General features: G+C 34.4%; 2 protein-coding genes across 5 annotated transcripts in view; one reads left to right on the plus strand and one right to left on the minus strand.

Moving 5' to 3' along the window:
• The window catches only part of LOC127417598 (choline transporter-like protein 1), a 173561-nt gene that overhangs the window by 77186 nt on the left and 77013 nt on the right, over positions 1-19362 (plus strand). The window contains exons 16-17 of one of the 3 annotated variants that reach the window (XM_051657633.1): positions 5280-6155; positions 8120-10209. In XM_051657633.1, coding sequence (XP_051513593.1) covers positions 5280-5612 — 333 coding nt within the window. In that variant the 3' untranslated portion in view covers positions 5613-6155; positions 8120-10209. The remainder of the gene's footprint in view (positions 1-5279; positions 6156-8119; positions 10210-19362) is intronic. The other 2 variants (XM_051657634.1, XM_051657635.1) reach the window with 2 other exon arrangements.
• Positions 12387-19362, minus strand: part of LOC127417592 (TBC1 domain family member 2A-like) — a 65065-nt gene continuing 58089 nt past the window's right edge. The window contains exons 16-18 of one of the 2 annotated variants that reach the window (XM_051657622.1): positions 17003-17188; positions 16646-16767; positions 12387-14271 (exon numbers count right to left, since the gene is read on the minus strand). In XM_051657622.1, coding sequence (XP_051513582.1) covers positions 14070-14271; positions 16646-16767; positions 17003-17188 — 510 coding nt within the window. In that variant the 3' untranslated portion in view covers positions 12387-14069. The remainder of the gene's footprint in view (positions 14272-16645; positions 16768-17002; positions 17189-19362) is intronic. The other variant, XM_051657623.1, reaches the window with a different exon arrangement.

The raw sequence follows: 19362 nt of genomic DNA on the forward strand, positions 1-19362 counted from the left end.
AGCTACCCAGGCCATTTTAAGTGGATTTTAAAATAAATGATCCACAAAATGTAAGAAACTTTGTTGCTGGGTCATTTGTAATAGTGACACGAGGCACCTAGAGACAAGATACACGGTGTCTTTTCTTTCTTTTTAAAAATAATGTTTAAATAAACATCAAGAAGAGCATGCTATGGATTAAACTGTGTCAGCTCCCCTGCAAAGCTTGTCAGAGCGAGCAATGGTGACAAAAATGGGGCGGTGCTTAGCAAAGGGTCAATTCAATTTTGATGTACCAACTTGATAGTTTGGCGACTTTGTGGTAGTAGGGGGCAGTCAGTGCAACTCCAGCTGTACAGGCAACACGCCTTGTAAAACCAGTGAGCAGGCAGCACAGCCGTTCACAGATGACTCATATTTGCGCTCAAAGACCACTGGACCGAACGCAACAGGATACAGTGATATCGTGATGCGGTTTTCCAGATTTCAAACGAAGTTTTTCTTGATATAGCGTCCTAAAAACAGCGTTTATGACTAGAAACGCTAAAAAAAACGAATGAGACGACATAATAGCTGAGTACAGAAACCAACAATTAGAAATAGCGCATACGGAATAAGGCCAAAAATAGGGTTGTTTTCAATTATATGGAAATAAAACAAACAATATTTTTACTTTTAAAGCCACTTTTGTATTGTCTAAATGCTATTGTCTCCTGCCACAATATATGTAAATGATGTAATCTATTTGAATTATAACATTCTATATTATATTTATAATTATTATAAACTCAATTATCTTTATTTGCGGTCCTTTTTTAGTAAATATTGATATGCAAATAATTTGATTAATTAATTGGCACATCATGCACCATTATTATTAGCAATCTAAATGTCAACAAATCTTTGTTTTGGGCTCTTAAAATGCCACGCTTGCATTTCACACTTGCAGATAGCTGTTAAATGTTAGTAATTATTAGTAATTAAGCAAACAATAGATTAAATAATAAAGTTACTTTATCTGTGAACACATTTTGTTTCTTGCTGAACACACTGGTGTATTGGCGTTGTACAACTTACTACTGATTAAGTATAAAATTGTGAATATACTGTAGGTAAAAAAAAAAAACAAAACAAAAAAAACATTGATCTAAAACAAATGCTTCGAACTTGCCCACTGTGTTCAATCTCTTTCTCTGTCACTTGTGTTAGATGAGAAACCATAAATAGTTTCACTGTTTGGAGTGCACTTGCCATCTGAATCACGTTTTTGTGCTTCTTTCGTTCCCTTTGAATGTCGGCTGTCTGCTGACTTGGATTCTGTTAACATTTGAAGACTCAGATGGTGTCCCAGATATTCTCTGTGGACAACTTCCAACTTTTGGTTTGAAAAAGCTGTCCAGCTTGTTTAGGCTGGAAAAAAACTGTAAATGCAAGCTTTCTCTTGCACCCTTATGAAAGGTGCGTTCTCTTTGTTCAATAGTCAGCCAAGTGGTGCAGCCAAAAGCTTTGTGAAATCAAGAGAGAAGACTAAAGAGCCGGGATGCTGCACTTAATCACAGCCCCTCAGAACTGCTTAGTCATTGGCAGTAGAGGCTGTAGCATAACGCTTCTGACAAATGGTTTAGATGGATGTTAAAAGTATCTGTTCAGTCTGCAATTACTGGTACCATTTCTGCATGTTTTTGTACTAAAGCATTTGGTGCAGGCCTGAGTCAGTTTAATGTCCTGTTAGTTTGGTTGGTGTGAGCTTTTGTGTAAACTCAGATGTGCACCAACGAACCCTAGTGGGACTCTGGCATCCAGTGTATTTATAGTAATATAGTATGGTTTGCAATTGTTATGAAAACTGCGTGACCTTCTGTATTTTGCGAAAGTGAGCCGCTACTGACGTATAATTTGTTTGACAGTCGTACAGTCATTTCCAAGGTACAGTAAGTGGAAAACGTTAAACAGAGGTTTACAGAGGAAATTCAATGCTTGTTAGAAATTGTTGCCCCTTTTAAAACACATAAAAACACATAGAAATACAGAGATTTTCAAATCTTTTCTGTGCGTGTATAGTTTTGGTAGTGAAATTGGAAGAGGGTTGACTACAAACGGTAGTTAATTAGTGAGGTAAACTAGTTTATATTGATATACAAGTATTTATTTATTTATTTTAATTTTGCTTTATTTTTTAAGAAATTGCATTTAAGACTGCGTGGAAGTTAAAAAAGTTACACATTTTAAAGACTCCTGTGTTCTATTTCCTTTCTTTTGTGCTCCATAACAGGACGTGTCCTACAGTTTGTGTTTGCCCTACAAGAAATGTGTGTGATCGTGGTCCGTTTAAGCCTGATCTGTTATAACTAGGGATGTCGATCGTTTAAAAAATGTCATCGAATTAATTACATGAAATGCCGATTAATCGAATTAATCACAAAAAATCTCAGATCAATATTTGTAAAAAAAAATTTTAAAAAATCTCCCAAATAAATAGAATTTAATATATGAATGATTAAAGTAAAAAAAAAAGTATTATTAATATATTAATTATGATGCATAATTATTATAAATATAATAAATAATGAATATAATAATTCAGATAATTGTGAAGGCATTACATTACTGTGGTAGACAAGTAAAGCACTGATTAGAAAAGTGGCTTTAGAAGTCAATATATTGTTTGGTTTATTTTGGTATAGTTGAACGTAAACTTACAGTATCACTGGCCCACAGTCCACGGTGATTCATTGTACAGTTGAGTTCATCAATTGATAGATGTTCTCACAGGACATGTTATTGCGTTCCCTCTGTACACTTGCATCACACGGACACTTTTGGAGAAGCTTGCTGTGGTTAATTCCATCACATTTAACACGTTTTCAACAAGTTTTCAGCATCTCTAGCCATAAACACTTTTTTTTAAGACACTGTGTCAAGTTAAATGTAGTTTGAAACTTTAAAAACCGTGGATGTCAGCCCTCTACATTGCGAGTAAATCACTCACATATGTGAATACATTTTGCGTTTTGCGACTAAAATATGTCTTATTAGCCACTGGCTAGTAAATACATTTTATAGGAGATAGTGTAGCAGTCAACTAGCATGTTACGACAGTAAGTCACGGTTTGCGGATACCATACAAATAAACGGGGAGAGCTGTAAACTGACATCTTCCTGTTGCAAAATTGTCCATGTCTTCTCTGATAAAACGGTAAAGTTTTTTTTTTTTTTTTTTTTTCAACTCTGCTTATAGTTTTTCCAGCAGAAGTTCTTGACATGGAGTGAAAGGTTCATGGGAAGATGCAGTTTGCATTTGATTTTCTTGGGGAAAAAAAATAAATAAATAAATAAAATAATGCCCTTTAACGTGGTTGGACTTTTTTTTTTATTTGATATGAGCTCTATATTTTAGGTTTCATAATTTAGTATAGGCATTGGTAAATCGTGTTCAGTTGATAAGGTATGGCCAATGGTAACTCTGTTAAACTCATAAATAAGCACATCACGGGCAGGTGCACACACAGTGCAATGGGAAAAAAGAAAAAGCCTACACAATGTTGTATAGCTTGCAAATCTCTAATGTCTTACAGCATTTTGGTCAAAGACCTTTTTCAGGCATTCTAACAATTTCTTTGAAGATTGTTCCTGTTGCAGAAGTAAATCATTGTTACAGTCTTGATTTACTCGGAAGTTTCTCCAATGATGCTGGCGATGAACTCAACTGAACCAGAGAAGATTAATGCTGGTGGACAATCCTCCTGTTGGCGTGGACTGAGCATTTTCTACATTAAAGCTTCATTTCAAACCATTTTTATTGACCTCTTGGACTGTTTAATTCACAAAAGAGCCTCTGATGACAGCAAGAGCATGCGATGACTGTACAAGTTCCTCACTTTCTTTTTAGAACGAACATGCGAGTGTTTGCTAAATCAATTTTGCTGATGTGAATGCACTCCATTTAAAAAAAATAAATAAATAAAAAAAAAACTTTTTTTACTGTTCGCATAGATGTTACAAGCTTCCTATTCTCATGTACTAGCGAGTCTGAAGCCTTCCTTTTATGGCGTTTTCATGGCCATGGATTATGATAATTGTGAATGAATGTGCACGCGCGATCTATGTATGAATGTTTGGAATTCACCAACATACGCACATTTTACTAACAAATCTGGGAAATACGAAGCGGTTGTGACTCTGGCGTAAAGTTTACAGGTAGCTCCATTTTACGTGTAAATATCTCCCAATTTTTTTTTTTTTTTTTGTACATTTACGAAATTTTCATGAATGGGGCGGCCCAAGGTAAACCATACAAGTGCATATAAACAAACCTGTAACAAAATGTTGTAATGTAGTAAGTGTAATAAATGTGTAAATACCTAAATATTTAAAGGCACGATCATACATAATTACATATTTTAACCTCAGAAAACACTGTAAAAATTTACAAATAGGTTTGTGCCGCCTCTATGCAAGGGTTTGGTAATTTTTTTCTTTTTTTTGCATAATAGTTTTGATACAGTAGCACATAGATAATATTTTTATAATACAATTGTTTAAAAGTTGGTATGTCTGAAAATTTATTTTTATTATTTGGTTCCAACCTTGTGAATATTTTGTTAAAAATGTTAAACCGTGACAACAGCTTTCATTATTGAAAATGCTATTTCATGACATCAAATAAATTGATAGAATGTACAATTTTTACATTTATGCACAAGCTATAATATGATTAAAATGATCAAAATCGAAATCTGAAAATAAAATGAACAGTCTCATGTACTGTACTATACTGTGTGAAGTCATGTATATGAATACTATATACATATATAGTCTCGGTTTGCTTAATATCTTTTTCAGTTGCATTACGCTTAGTTGTCATCAAAAGTCTGGCGATTAAAAACTAAAATTTACTAGCCAATGGCCATTCTTCCTCCAACGAGTCCGTAGAGTGTTGGATGAACGCGGTTAGTCGTTTTTTGGTTAACTGTTCAATGCGCCTGTTTTCGAATTCTAAAATTACTATTCGGTTATTACATATGCAGTAGAGGTCTGCAACCCGACCAGGTTCGGGTCAGTTTTTCAAGTATAGGGCGTGGTTGGGGCTGTGTTTTGCGTGCGTCTTTGCTGTTTTCCCAATTGTTTTTGTATCTAAACCCGTGTTTGACCGTTGCGCCGCATCTCACATGTGTGACATCCATTACAATAAACATTCTTTGTTCCCGACTCCCGACAAAAACCGAATAACCATTTGTGAACCCTTGCGATTAAGTCGACAGCTGTAGTTATAATGCTCACACCTCCCATCTTTCCTGCAGGAGTTTGTGGAGAACAGCCGGAGGTCAATGGCGATAGAGGAGCGGGGGCGCAGCAAGCGTGCCCGTCCCAAGGAAGAGGTAGAGTTGACGGAGGTTAAGGCCATGGTGAGTGGAGATGTGGGCGTGGCAGGGACAGAGTGGCAGATGTTACAGGAGTTTCACCTGTATTATCTGCTGCTGTGTGTGCTGGTGGACTGGGCCCTGTCAGAGCACACGCTGGTGCTGTGCCTCACCCAAGACATGATCATCTTCCTGTCGGTCTGCCTGCCCACCTCCACCCTCTTCTTCCTGGGCACTCTGCTCCAGAACATGCCCGTCGCTGCTGCATGCTGACTAATGCTTCCTCATCGCCTCCCTATATCCATTCTTCCATCCATCCTTTCTTTCTTTGCACTAACAGAGCATGAGCATCTATTTTTTTATTTGTGGATTATTTTTTCATTATTATTATTTGTCCATTCATGCCTCTTTTTTACTGTCTTGAACTAATTCGGCAGCTGTTAACTGTATTTTTTTTATATCTGTGGCCTTAAAATCACCATTTTGCTCTTTGGAGGAAATAATTGTCTACCAGTCTGGATAAACAACAGGATCAGAGAAAGGAAAAGGTAATGATAAAACAATCTTTCACTGTAACATTGGGGTCATATTTTCACCTGTATTTTAACAGGTGGGATGGATTCTCAGTTTTCTAATGGCCAGCTTTCAGCTGTGAAAGTTAACGTTGAAGTCGACACTGAAAATAGACACTCTTTGGATTGTTGAACCATTACAAAAACTTACTGGACTCACCGCTGGAAAGCATGCACATTAAACACCAGAATTAATATTATTGTGCAGCTCTGGGATACTGTGATTATCTTTCAGTCAGAACAGGTTAGTTTGTCTGATAGGATATAATTGGAACCAACTGTATATGGGTAGTTGACATGAAATGTCAAGCAGTGTCTGCAGTTTCCTGTAGTGTGACATGCTATACCTCATCTAAAACTGTCTTAAATTAACAGTACACCCAAATATAAGAATTCTCTCATCAAATTGACAGTGTGATTAACGACTTAAATTTTGGCCTGTTTCTCAAGCAAAGTTTTTAAGAGGACTTGATTGCATGGACCACTTTTTATGCTGCTTTTGCATCCTTTTTTAAAGCTTGAAAGCTTGCATGGAAAAGGTCCACCAGTACTAGTTCTTTAAAACTCTACTTTTGTGTTACATAGAAGAAAGTAAGTCATACAGTTTGGAATGACATGTGGATGAGTAAATGATGACGGAGTTTTCATTTTTGGGTGAACTATCCACTTAAGCAACATTTAGCTAATTCTTGTATCCATGCTGTATTACGACCTCATATTAAAGGAATAGTCAGGGTTCAATACAACTTTTCAAAACAAAAATGAGAATTTCTCTTGTTTTACTCACTCTCGTGCCATCCCAGATTTGTATGACTTTCTTTTTTCAGCCCTGACCAGTAGGTGGATGAATGAGAAAGGAAATGTCACTTTCACACCAGAATGTGGAAGTGAAAGTGTAGATTTATAGTAAAAAAGGACTTAAATATTGATTGTTTCTCACCCACACCTATAAAATTGCTTCTAAAGGATTTAACCACTGGAGTTGTATGGATTACTTTTATGTGATTTTTTGAGCTTCTGAGTTCTGGTCACCATTCACTTACATTTTATGGACCTACAGATCTGAAATATTCTTCTAAAAATCTTCATTTGTGTTCTGCAGAAGAAAGAAAGTCATACACATCTGGGATGGCATGAGGGTGAGCAAATGATGAGAGAATTTTCATTTTTGGGTAAACTATCCCTTTAAGTTCAATCGACAGCATTTGTAGCATAATATTGATTACCACCGAAAATATCTTCAACTCGTCCCTCGTTTATTTAAAAATCACGGTTACAGTAAAGCACTTAAAATAGAAGTGAAGCCAGTCCATAAACATTAAAATAAAAACCGTTTCAAAAGTGTAGCCACAAGATGTAAACATTATTCTTGTTAACATGATTTTCGTGTGATAAAATCACACGGTTTATGGTGTTGTGTCGTCATAGCAATGAAGTTGTAATATTGGATATAACTTTACACTGACAAAGTTAGCAAGTGATTTTATCACACTAAAATCATAATTCACTCATTCAAAATGTTCACGTTTTGTGGCTATACTTTTGAAATGCTGTATTTGAACATTTATGGACTGGCCCCATTCACTTCCATTGTAAATTTCTTACTGTAACTATTTTTTTTTGTTTTTTTTTTTGTGGTAATCACTATTATTCCACAAATGCTCGATTTGCACTTAACTTGTATTAAACAACTGGAATATTTCTTAAAACTGAGAGACCAGATGGAATATTTGTACTTTTCGGCATGTCGCAGGACTATTTATGTGAACTGCAAAAAAGCTAAAAGGTGATTACAACATGTTGATAGATTTAAATTGGTGAGAAATGGAAATGAAATGATCACAGCATCTAAAATATACACTTTCCCTTATAAATTTTAACCTAAAATCTTGATGTTGAAATGGACGATGTGTGTCAACTACCCATGTAAATGTTTCACTGTAAATGGTGTTGGCATATTACAGATATGAGAATCTGCTTTCAAGACGGGCTTTCCATACATCATCACATCCTCTCTCAACATGCATGGCTTCTCACACTTGCTTCAAGTTTTGTGCTGCCAGTTTTTACTTGTAACCCTTTTTTTGGGGGGGCATTTCATTCTGCTGCTTGAAGATTAATGAAGTGGATTTCCTCCTAATGTTCTGTGATTAATTCTTTATTTTTCTGGGAGTTATGAGTCTTTAATAACTTGTTTCTTTCTTGTAGGCTCCCGGGACAAGCTCTGCTTGACCTAAATCAGCCCATGGGACTTTTTAAAGACATTCCAAAATGTTTATTTTTACCAATGTGTAACATGTTTACTATGGTTTCACTCCAGGGAATACAATATTTTAATAAGAAACTGTAAAAAACAAAATGAGATAACAATGTAATGAAGCACTTTATATTGGAGCGCTGCATATTTTAAAAGCCTGATGCATTTTTCGTAGTGATGTCCTTTTTATAAGACTAAAAAAAAAAAACAGTTGCCATCTAGTGAAACAGTATTAATAATGTCTAGAATCACTGTTTTTATTATGTAAAGTTTTCATAACAAACCTTTTTTTAATAGGTTTTCTTTGTGTAAATGAAAAAAAAAAAAAACACATCATACTGCGTTGCAGCACTTTTTTTTCTTTTATCCTAAATACTGAAGCATCTATGCTTTTTATTTCTTACTTTTTATGCTCAGCCGTGTTATTTTACAAAATAATTTTACCATGCTTAAAAACTACAATCCACGGTTACTGTATGAATGGGTATGAATGGCAATATACGTTTAAAAATGTCTTTGCATTATACACCAAAATATCAAACCATTGGCATTTATTCGACAATAAATATGACACAAATACACTTTGTAAGAAAATCATTGACAAAAAGACATTTGTTAGGTTTCAAATGATAAAATGATAGATGTTTAAAATTAAGACTAAAAGCACCCCAGATAGCACGCACACATCAACCAGATTTTTTTTAGATTGTTTGCTTATCTGCACTACATCTAAGACGTTTCCTCTCAGATTTCACCAAGACATTCAGCAGATGTCTTTTAGACGTTTATGATTTTGAATATTTGTAAATCTGATCTTTTGAAGACGTTTAGCAGATGTTAATTAGATTGTCATGCTTTCGCTATTAAACAGACATCTCGGAGGTGTACAGTTGAAGTTTACATACACTTAGGTTGAAGTCATTAAAACTAATTTTTTTAACCTCTCCACATATTTCTTAATAGCAAACTATAGTTTTGGCAAGTCGTTTAGGACATCTGCTTTATACATAACACGAGTAATTTTTCCAACAATTGTTTACAGACAGACTTTTCACTTTTAATTGACTATATCACAATTCCAGTGGGTCAGAAGTTTACATACACTAAGTTAACTGTGCCTTTAAGCAGCTTGGAAAATTCCAGAAAATGATGTCAAGCCTTTAGGCAATTAGCCAATTCGTTTTTGATAGGCTAATTGGAATCAATTGGAGGTGTACCTGTGGATGTATTTTAAGGCCTACCTTCAAACTCAGTGCCTCTTTGCTTGACATCATGGGAAATTCAAAAGAAATCAGCCAAGACCTCAGGAAAAAAGTCTGGTTCGTCCTAGGGAGCAATTTCCAAATGCCTGAAGATACCACGTTCATCTGTACAAACAATAGTATGCAAGTATAAACACCATGGGACCATGCAGCCATCATAACGCTCAGGAAGGAGACGCATTCTGTCTCCTAGAGATGAACGTAATTTGGTACGAAAAGTGCAAATCAATCCCAGAACAACAGCAAAGGACCTTGTGAAGATGCTGGAGGAAACAGGTAGACAAGTATCTATATCCACAGTAAAACAAGTCCTATATCGACACAACCTGAAAGGCTGCTCGGCAAGGAAGAAGCCACTGCTCCAGAACCACCATAAAAAAGCCAGACTACAGTTTGCAAGTGCACATGGGGACAAAGATCTTACTTTTTGGAGAAATGTCCTCTGGTATAATAAAACAAATATTTAATTGGCCATAATGACCATCATTATATTTGGAGGAAAAAGTGTGAGGCTTGCGAGCCAAGAACACCATCCCAACTGTGAAGCATGGGGGTGGCAGCATCAAGTTGTGGGGGTGCTTTTTTGCAGGAGGTACTGGTGCACTTCACAAAATAGATGGCATCATGAGGAAGGAAAATTATGTGGCTATATTGAAGCAACATCTTAAGACATCAGCCAGGAAGTTAAAGCTCGGTCACAATGTGTCTTCCAAATGGACAGTGACAGCAAGCATACCTCCAAAGTTGTGGCAAAATGGTTAAAGGACAACAAAGTCAAGGTATTGGAGTGGTCATCACAAAACCCTGACCTCAATCCAATAGAAAATTTGTGGACAGAACTGAAAAAGCATGTGTGTGCAAGGAGGCCTACAAACCTGACTCAGTTACACCAGTTCTGTCTGGAGGAATGGGCCAAAATTCCAGCAACTTATTGTGAGAAGCTTGTGGAAGGCTACCCAAAATGTTTGACCCAAGTTAAACAATTTAAAGTCAATGCTACCAAATACTAACAAAGTGTATGTAAACTTCTGACCCACTGGGAATGTGATGAAAGAAATAAAAGCTGAAATAAATCATTCTCTCTACTTTTATTCTGACATTTCACATTCTTAAAGTAGTGATCCTAACTGACCTAAGACAGGGAATATTTTCTATGATTATGTGTCAAGAATTGTGAAAAACTGAGTTTAAATGTATTTGGCTAAGGTGAATGTAAACTTCTGACTTCAACTGTGTGTGTGCTGTCTGGGACATGAAAACTTTTGCTATCAAACCTTGTGGAGCGTTTAATCTTGGAAGCATTGCAGTCTAATTAACATCTGCTAAACATTTTGAAAAGATCCAATTTATAAACACTAAAAGAATAAAGAAAAGAAATCCTCAGTCAAGATTTATCAATATGTAGCAAGACATATTCAAAACATCCATACAAAAACTGCATTACATACATTTTTGCTAAGTCTGACATTTGTTAGAAAAAAGACATAAATGAATGGATGCAGATTCCTAAAAAAATATATATATATTTAAATAAATTGTGAAAATCACTGTATAATAAATTTGTAAAAGTATCTGAAAAACAAACAATATATTTTGTCTTAAAGGAGCTTTACAGAGAATAGTGAATTATAAAGAATTTTTTTTTCATAATATTTGAAATTATATGCCAGTTAAATTTTTTTGCAGACCCCAGGAGGTCCCCAGTTTGAAAGCCCCTGCAGTATAGCACGTGAATGGAATGGTAACAGCTCCCTTCATAGTAATTTAACTTACCCATTGAAAGCTACAACATGGTAGATACCACTTTGGACTATATATATATATATATATATATATATATTTATACTGAATGTATGTGTGTGTGTGTGTGTGTCTATATATATATATATATAAATAAATTTAGGAATCTGCATCCATTCATTTGTCTGTTTTCTAACAAATGTCAGACTTAGCAAAAATGTATGTAATGCAGCTTTTGTATGGATGTTTTGAAAATGTCTTGCTACATATTGATAAATCTTGACTGAGAACTTTTTTTTTCTTTATTAATCTTTATATGGGCTATCTTGACAGTTTTCATTATTTAATGTTTTTGTGTCTTGTATTGGAGGGAAATGTTGTGAATTGTGTTCGAATAAGACCACAACGACCTTTTTGGAGGAATCAGAATTGAACACAATCGTACTTGAGATGTACTGAGATATTAAGAGCATGAATTAATAAAAAAAAAAATTTTAATCTTGAAAATTATAATCTGCCTCACAAAACTTATGCTCAAAGCATGTTAAATATTGCACTAAGATGGCAAACATTTAAAGAGAGTTAAAGATATCTGTAAAAAAAAAAAAACAAACAAAAAAAAAAACATTTATAGGTAAAATTGTCTTATAGCGCATTCAATATAGAGATGTTTCATGAATGTTTGAAGATCTTCTCTGTCAACAAAAATTTCTTTTAAATACTTGAGATGTTTCTGTTTCTGGCTATACAACCAATAGTTTTATCAGGTAACAAACTTGGTGATGACTGAACTAGTAGTTTGTTTAAATATGCTTGGAAATGGCCTTTTAGGATGAATCTCACATTTGACCACAACATCAAAAGTGAGCGGAAATCATATTTTTCTAAAACACAATTATGTTTATTTTATAAATATTATTATTATGCGTTCTGAAATAATTTTTCTGACAGTTAAGTACATTTCTCCCCCAAATCCTCATTACTGCACTTAAAATATTTTAAGCATATTTTGTAAGATTAATATGTCAATTTTATAACAATTTCCATCAAATTTAAATTAGTCTTTAAAAAATATATATTTTTAATTAAACCTTAAATTAAGTTTTATTCATCTAATTTTGTTTTAGAAATGTACATACAAATTTTATTCATTGGGACATTTTACTTTTGAGGTTTTTTATTATTATTATATATATATATATATATATATATATATATATATATATATATATATATATATATATATAACAGAAATGATTTAAATGTAGTACAGTAAATATTATCATGTGGTATACAATTAGAATCGGTACAATTAGTTTAATTAGTCTTTTTTTCACATTACAGTAATGAATATGTTTTTTTTTGGTTTTTTGGGGGGTTTTTTTCATTACGGATATGGGCTTAATTGCCATGTATTGTAAATAATAATGCACAATGCAAAATATCCTTGGTCCTAAAATATGCTTAATATTTTAATGCAAAATTAAATTCTAATTTCTGTATTTCTTTTGATTTTGGGATGAAATGGGACCCAGACATGTTCTTGATAGGTTTCCTGAGATTCACCCTTTCATGCTGAACTAAGATCAGTGTTTTGCGACTCAAAACAATTAACAATTTAGGGTCAGAACAAAAGGGCAACTACTGCTTGAGAAAATTACATTACTGTAGACACCAGTGTTGTAATAGCTGGGACAGGATCTTGTTGTCCTCAGATATTTGCTTTGGCTCACAACTACACTTTTTATTGCCAAATTTAAATAGTGCACAAACTTTATTGTACTACCTGGTTGAAAACTGGTTGGCTGGTTTTGTCACAGCCTTTTTTCTCCCATTCCTTTATAAATCACTAAAAGTGTTTCAGTAACACCTGTGACATAAAGCTATAGGCGTATTAGAAAGAGACAGAGCCAAACTAGCAAAACTCATAAACCACTGTGCACACACATACATCGATGACTTGCATGCTCCTGACCTGGGACTTTTCTAACTCTCTAAAACATTGAGCCATTTTGTAGGAACGTGAACTGTTTGGTATTAGAATATATGTGACTTAACACGGATAGAATAATAGCTTTATTATGTGACAAGCCACTGTTTTTCTTTTTACCAGATGAGATTGTGAGTCTATTTCTCCTGTTCATTTTGGGGAACAGTGCTTCTCGTCACACAGGGGAATGGGCTGTTTCTGTCATCAGATAGAGTCATTGATAGGCAATACATCAGTTTACTCCTCTGGTGTGATATTAGCTATTAGCTCTTATACCTGCAGTAAAGTTGTTTGTAACACTGAACTAAGTTTTGGTTGATTTGTTTGATTTTTATATATATGATTTCATATGTATCCTGTTTGTCAAGTAATAAAATGTGTGTGTGTGTGTGTGGGGGGGGGGGGGGGGGGGGGTAATGACAGTTTCTTCAGGTGTGTCAGCTTTTCAAACAGGCTTTGCTCAAAATATAAAAAAGGTACTCATTGTTTATTTTTATCAAATGAATGTGATTTTCTTTAAATAATAATAAGCATGCTTGATTCCCAGACTTGACGTGTCTTATATACAGTAGCAGTGCAGTACAACATCTTCAAACTATATGCTGAGAGGTGCGTGCAAATTGGTAGGGCCTCAAAATGCCCAATACTGAACAGTGCAGCTTTTTTCTGCCCCCTACTGATAAAGTTTTAAAATTGATCCTTCCTGTCAATTCATTTGTGCATTGTTTTTAAGAAATGGTTCACCCAAAAATGAAAATTGTGTCATCTAGAAAGAAAGTCATATGGGTTTGGAACAACAGGAGTGTGAGTGTAACAGAATTTTCATTTTTGGGTGAACTATCTCTTTAATTAGTGTTTCTCATTCAGCATTCAAGGCTTTAGCTGCATAAAGAGCTTATGTTTGCCGTTTTATACGTCTTCGTCATCTTCACTAGCCAGTGTATCCAGCTCTTTATTTTTGCACTGGACATGTTCAGCTTTGTATGCTTTCTGTAAGTTCTCCAGCTCTTTCATCTCTGCATGGAGGTGCTCCAGATGCACAGAGCAACGGTTCCGCAGCAGCTTCATGGGCAGTGGGTTCATGTCACTGAAGGCAATGCTCGTAAGCTTCCTGTGGAAAAAGGAAGACAGGATAGGGAGTGGTGAGTAAACAAAAGGATGAATCTCATGAAATCTGTTAAGTACATATCTGGTTCATATTTTACTCCAGAATAAACAAATAAAATAATAATAATAATATATTGCTCAAAGAAATTTAAGCTTATTTTAAAGGCCATTTGTATTCTGACAGTACTTTAGTAACAAATTAAGCACATTTCTCCTAATTTTCATTACCGTAATGCAAAAATGTATTTCTTGTAAAAGAGAATGAAGCCTATTTTAACACAATTAATAATGATATTCATTGTGACATTAATTTGATGACAAGCACAGTTTCCTAAATTTTTATTACCGTAATGTAAAAAAAATAAATAATAATAATTCTCATTACCCTAAAGCAAAAATCTTGTTCTTGTAAAAGAAAATGAATAACTGCATTGTAACATTAATGTAAATGTAACAGTAACATTAAGATTACTTATGTTTTCCCATAATTTTCATTACCGTAATGCAAGAGTCTTATTCTTGAATTAAGTCTATTTTTTAAGACAATTAAAAATGCATTGTGCATTGTGACTAATTTAGAGACAATAAAGCACGTTTTCTCCAATTTTCATTGCCGCAATGCATAAAAGGAAAAAAACACCCAACTCCTTTTCATTACTTTAATGCAAAGAAAATGAAGCCTATTTTTAAGACATGTACATTTTGTTTTTGTATTATGACATTAACTGATTGTAATACCGTAATACAAGAAAGACCGAAAACTCATTCTCATTACTGTAATGCAAAAATTACATTCTTACTGCTATAATGCAAAATAAAATACAGTTTTATATTTCTATAGCCTTTATGCCAATTTAAAGAGCCCATATTATGCTAATTTACAAGTTCATGATTTGATTTTATTATTATAAATTGTATTACAGTTTTTTTTTAATATAATACAGTGAATTATTTTAATACAGTAATGTCAATCTAATGTCACTCACCATTAAGAACAAGAATTACAAAAAAGGTAAAATTACCAGACACATTACAATAATGAGAATTTGGGGGACAAAGCCTGTTTTTAAGACCATTAAAACTGTGCATTGTGACATTATCTTGGCACATTTCTCCAAATTTTCATTACAGTAATGCAGAAATCTCATTCTCATTACTGTAAAGCGAAACAAATATTATATTATTGAAATTGTAATTTATTTACAGTATACATCATGGTAGTTTGTTGTAGTGCTTTTCTGTTGATTAAAAAAAAAGTATTACAGTGAGTTTTTGTATTATGTAATGACGATCTAATGTAATTCATCATTGGAGATAAAAAAGGTAAAGCATCCGGACGCATTACCCTAATGAAAATTTGGGGGAAATGTGAAACTGTTATAAAAAAAAATAATAGCCCAATGAAAATATATATATATATTTACAAAATAACATTTAAAATTTTTTTTTTTTTTTTTTCGGTGATGGATGTGAACTTCATGCAGAAAAACGGGGTAAAAAATCTGCTCTTTAATTGCTCTGATGATATATGTATTTCCATCAAAATCGAAAGACTCCCTAAACAAGCTTTTGTTCTTTGTGTTTTGAAACAATGCTATGCACTGGAAAAAGGATGCAGGTGCATGCTTATGATGTCAAAGGCATTTAAAATTAAAAAAACTGCCGTATCATACAGTCATCTGACCCATATTCAATTCCCGTGTGTGAGAGCTGCATTCTCATACACACATGCAAGATTCTTTGTTTCATGGCTCAAGTTAATTATATATGCCGATGTCTATTGCAGAAAGTGGTTCAATTTCAATACCAGCAACAGCTTCCTTTAACATAGACTGAAGAGTGGAAGACAGAAAATGAGAAATGAAAGCAGAAATAAAGAGCAAATCTGTGTACACTTTCTATGAAGCCTGTATAAATATAATGCATTCATAATACCTTATACTGTAATGCACAGAGTAATCAGTTGTTAAACTAAATAAATAATCACATTTGTAATTTTTTATAATACTTCAAGTCTTATACTCTATAGAAATATAAAACAAGTATTATACTCTTATTATACTAATAATAAGAGTGGTATACTTTTTATACATACTCGTTTATACTCATGCACTCATCACACTCTTTAAAGGCGAATCCATGAATATGTAAGAATTATAACAACTGTAGTTACAGTTGTTTCTGAAAAGATGCAATAAGTTACAATATGCATAATAAGTGCCTTTAATGCTTTAAAAATACATTTAGAAGTTTACATTTAGAAGTTGCTTGACTATAGCACTGTTTCACTCCTATTACACTCTCAGACTAATATTGGTTTCAGTTTCTTTCTCTCTCAATCATTTCTTCTCTGTTCTGTTTTCTATCCTTCATCTCACCTTCCATCTGCAATGGTATTTGGGAAGAAACGGAGGTACTGGTATATCTCGACACTATCATGGATCTTTAAGATGTCCTCCTCTCTGTATTTGAACAGAGCCAGTGCATACCGGAATATCACCTGTGAAAAAGATGAGTGAATGGTACATCATTGTATTTGGCCTTAAGGTTTCTATTCTGTTTTATACAATGTTGGGAAATGTAGGTTTATCATAATATCTGATTCTTCCCTCTTAATGTCACAAAACCATTTTTTTAACATTAATTTTTTTGAAATCTGAAACCTCTTTTACTTTACACCACTACTAGGGAATTAAACGTATTTCCAAGAATAGCTTGTCATAGATGAACTGTACCTTGATGCCCTCATAGAGGAAGGCGTCCCACACTTTAAACAATATGCGGCTGGGCAAATTCTCCACAAATAACACCAGGAACCATTCAACAGTAATGAGTGACACGTCTACTCTTTGTGCTTCCAGATGGGCCATTAGTCGAGGCAGCTTTTCCCACATGAGGTCCTTTAACACATGCTGATCTGCCTGCAAAGAAAGGAAGATGAGAAAAAGAATAGGCGTATATTGGCTATATTTATATATACTGTATATATGTATATAGATGGATGGATGGATAGATAGATATAGAACTGGACACACTGGCGAACTCAATACAAAACAGATTGCTGTCAACTTTAGGCTTGTTCAATGATATGAGATTAAAACAAACAATATATTGATTTCTTAAGCCACGTTTTGTATTGTCTAATCAATGCTTTATTCGTCTGCCACAACAATGCAATTTATTTCAAACTGAATTTCAGGACATATTATATATTTACTACAGCCCTATATACATAAATATTTGAAATATGCATTTTTATATTAATTATCTCTATTTGGGGGCCTTTCTCAGCAAATAATAACGTATGAGATTTATTTGATTAATAATCGGCAATGTCATTTAATTAATTTTATTAGAAATTGTAATCGATTAACAGCCCCAATATATATATATATATATATACACACACACGCACACACACACACACACACACACACATATATATATATACACACATACACACTGGTGGCCAAAAGTTTGGAATAAAGTACAGGTTTTGCTCTTATGGAAAGATATTTGTACTTTTATTCACCAAAGTGGCATTCAACTGATCACAATGTATTGTTAGGACAATTACATTACAATTTGAAAAAAAAAATTCAGAACTTCTTAAACTTCTTCAAAGACTTCTCATCAAAAAATCCTCCACGTGCAGCAATGACAGCTTTGCAGATCCGTGGCATTCTAGCTGTCAGTTTGTCCAGATACTCAGGTGACATTTCACCCCACAGTTCCTGTAGCACTTGCCATAGATGTGACTGTCTTGTCGGGCACTTCTCACACACCTTACAGTCTAGCTGATCCCACAAAAGCTCAATGGGGTTAAGATCCATAACACTCTTTTCCAATTATCTGTTGTCCAATGTCTGTATTTCTTTGCCCACGCTAACCTTTTCTTTTTGTTTTTCTGTTTCAAAAGTGGCTTTTTCTTTGCAATTCTTCCCATAAGGCCTGCACCCCTGAGTCTTCTCTTTACTGTTGTACATGAAACTGGTGTTGAGTGGGTAGAATTCAATGAAGCTGTCAGCTGAGGACATGTGAGGCATCTATTTCTCAAACTAGAGACTCTGATGAACTTATCCTCTTGTTTAGTTGGATCTGGCCTTCCACATCTCTTTCTGTCCTTGTTAGAGCCAGTTGTCCTTTGTCTTTGAAAACTGTAGTGTACACCTTTGTATAAAATCTACAGTTTTTTGGCAATTTCAAGCATTGTATAGCCTTCATTCCTCAAAACAATGATTGACTGAAGCGGTTTCTTTTTTGCCATTTTTGGCCTAATATTGACCTTAAAACATGTCAGTCTTTTGCATACTGTGGCAACTCAAAAACAAACACAAAAACAATGTTAAGCTTCATTTAACAAACCAAATAGCTTTCAGCAGTGTTTGATATAGTGGCAAGAGATTTAGCAATTTTGCATGATTACTCAAGGATAAGGTGTTGGAGTGATGGCTGCTGGAAATGGGGCCTGTCTAGATTTGATCAAAAATGACTTTTTCAAATAGTGATGGTGCTGTTTTTTACATCAGTAATGTCCTAACTATACTTTGTGATCAGTTGAATGCCACTTTGGTGAATTAAAGTACCAATTTCCTTCCAAAACAGCAAAATGTAAGTTTGGAATAATGAACAGATTTTGTTGTTTCGGAAGGAAATTGGTACTTTAATTCACCAAAGTGGTATTCAACTGTTCAACCATTTCCAGCAGCCATCACTCCACCTTATCATTGAGTAATCATGCTAAATTGTTAATCTGGTACTAGAAAATCACTTGCCATTATATCAAAACAGTTGAAAGTTATTTGGTTCTGGGCTTACATTCTTGGCTTAAACAGCTCGCTGTGCAGCTGGTTCCTGAACTTCCTGTCAAGCAGATGCCAGGTGGTTAGAATGGGCAGCAACATTTCCTCATCAATGACCCTCAACACTGGAGCCCCGCAGGGCTGTGTTCTCAGCCCACTCCTGTATTCCCTGTACACACATGACTGTGTGGCAACACATAGCTCCAATGCCATCATTAGTCTGATCACTGACAATGATGAAACAGCCTACAGAGAGGAGGTGCACACTCTGACATGCTGGTGTCAGGAGCACA

The sequence above is a fragment of the Myxocyprinus asiaticus genome, chromosome 27, assembly GCF_019703515.2.
Source record: "Myxocyprinus asiaticus isolate MX2 ecotype Aquarium Trade chromosome 27, UBuf_Myxa_2, whole genome shotgun sequence".
Lineage (NCBI taxonomy): Eukaryota > Metazoa > Chordata > Actinopteri > Cypriniformes > Catostomidae > Myxocyprinus > Myxocyprinus asiaticus.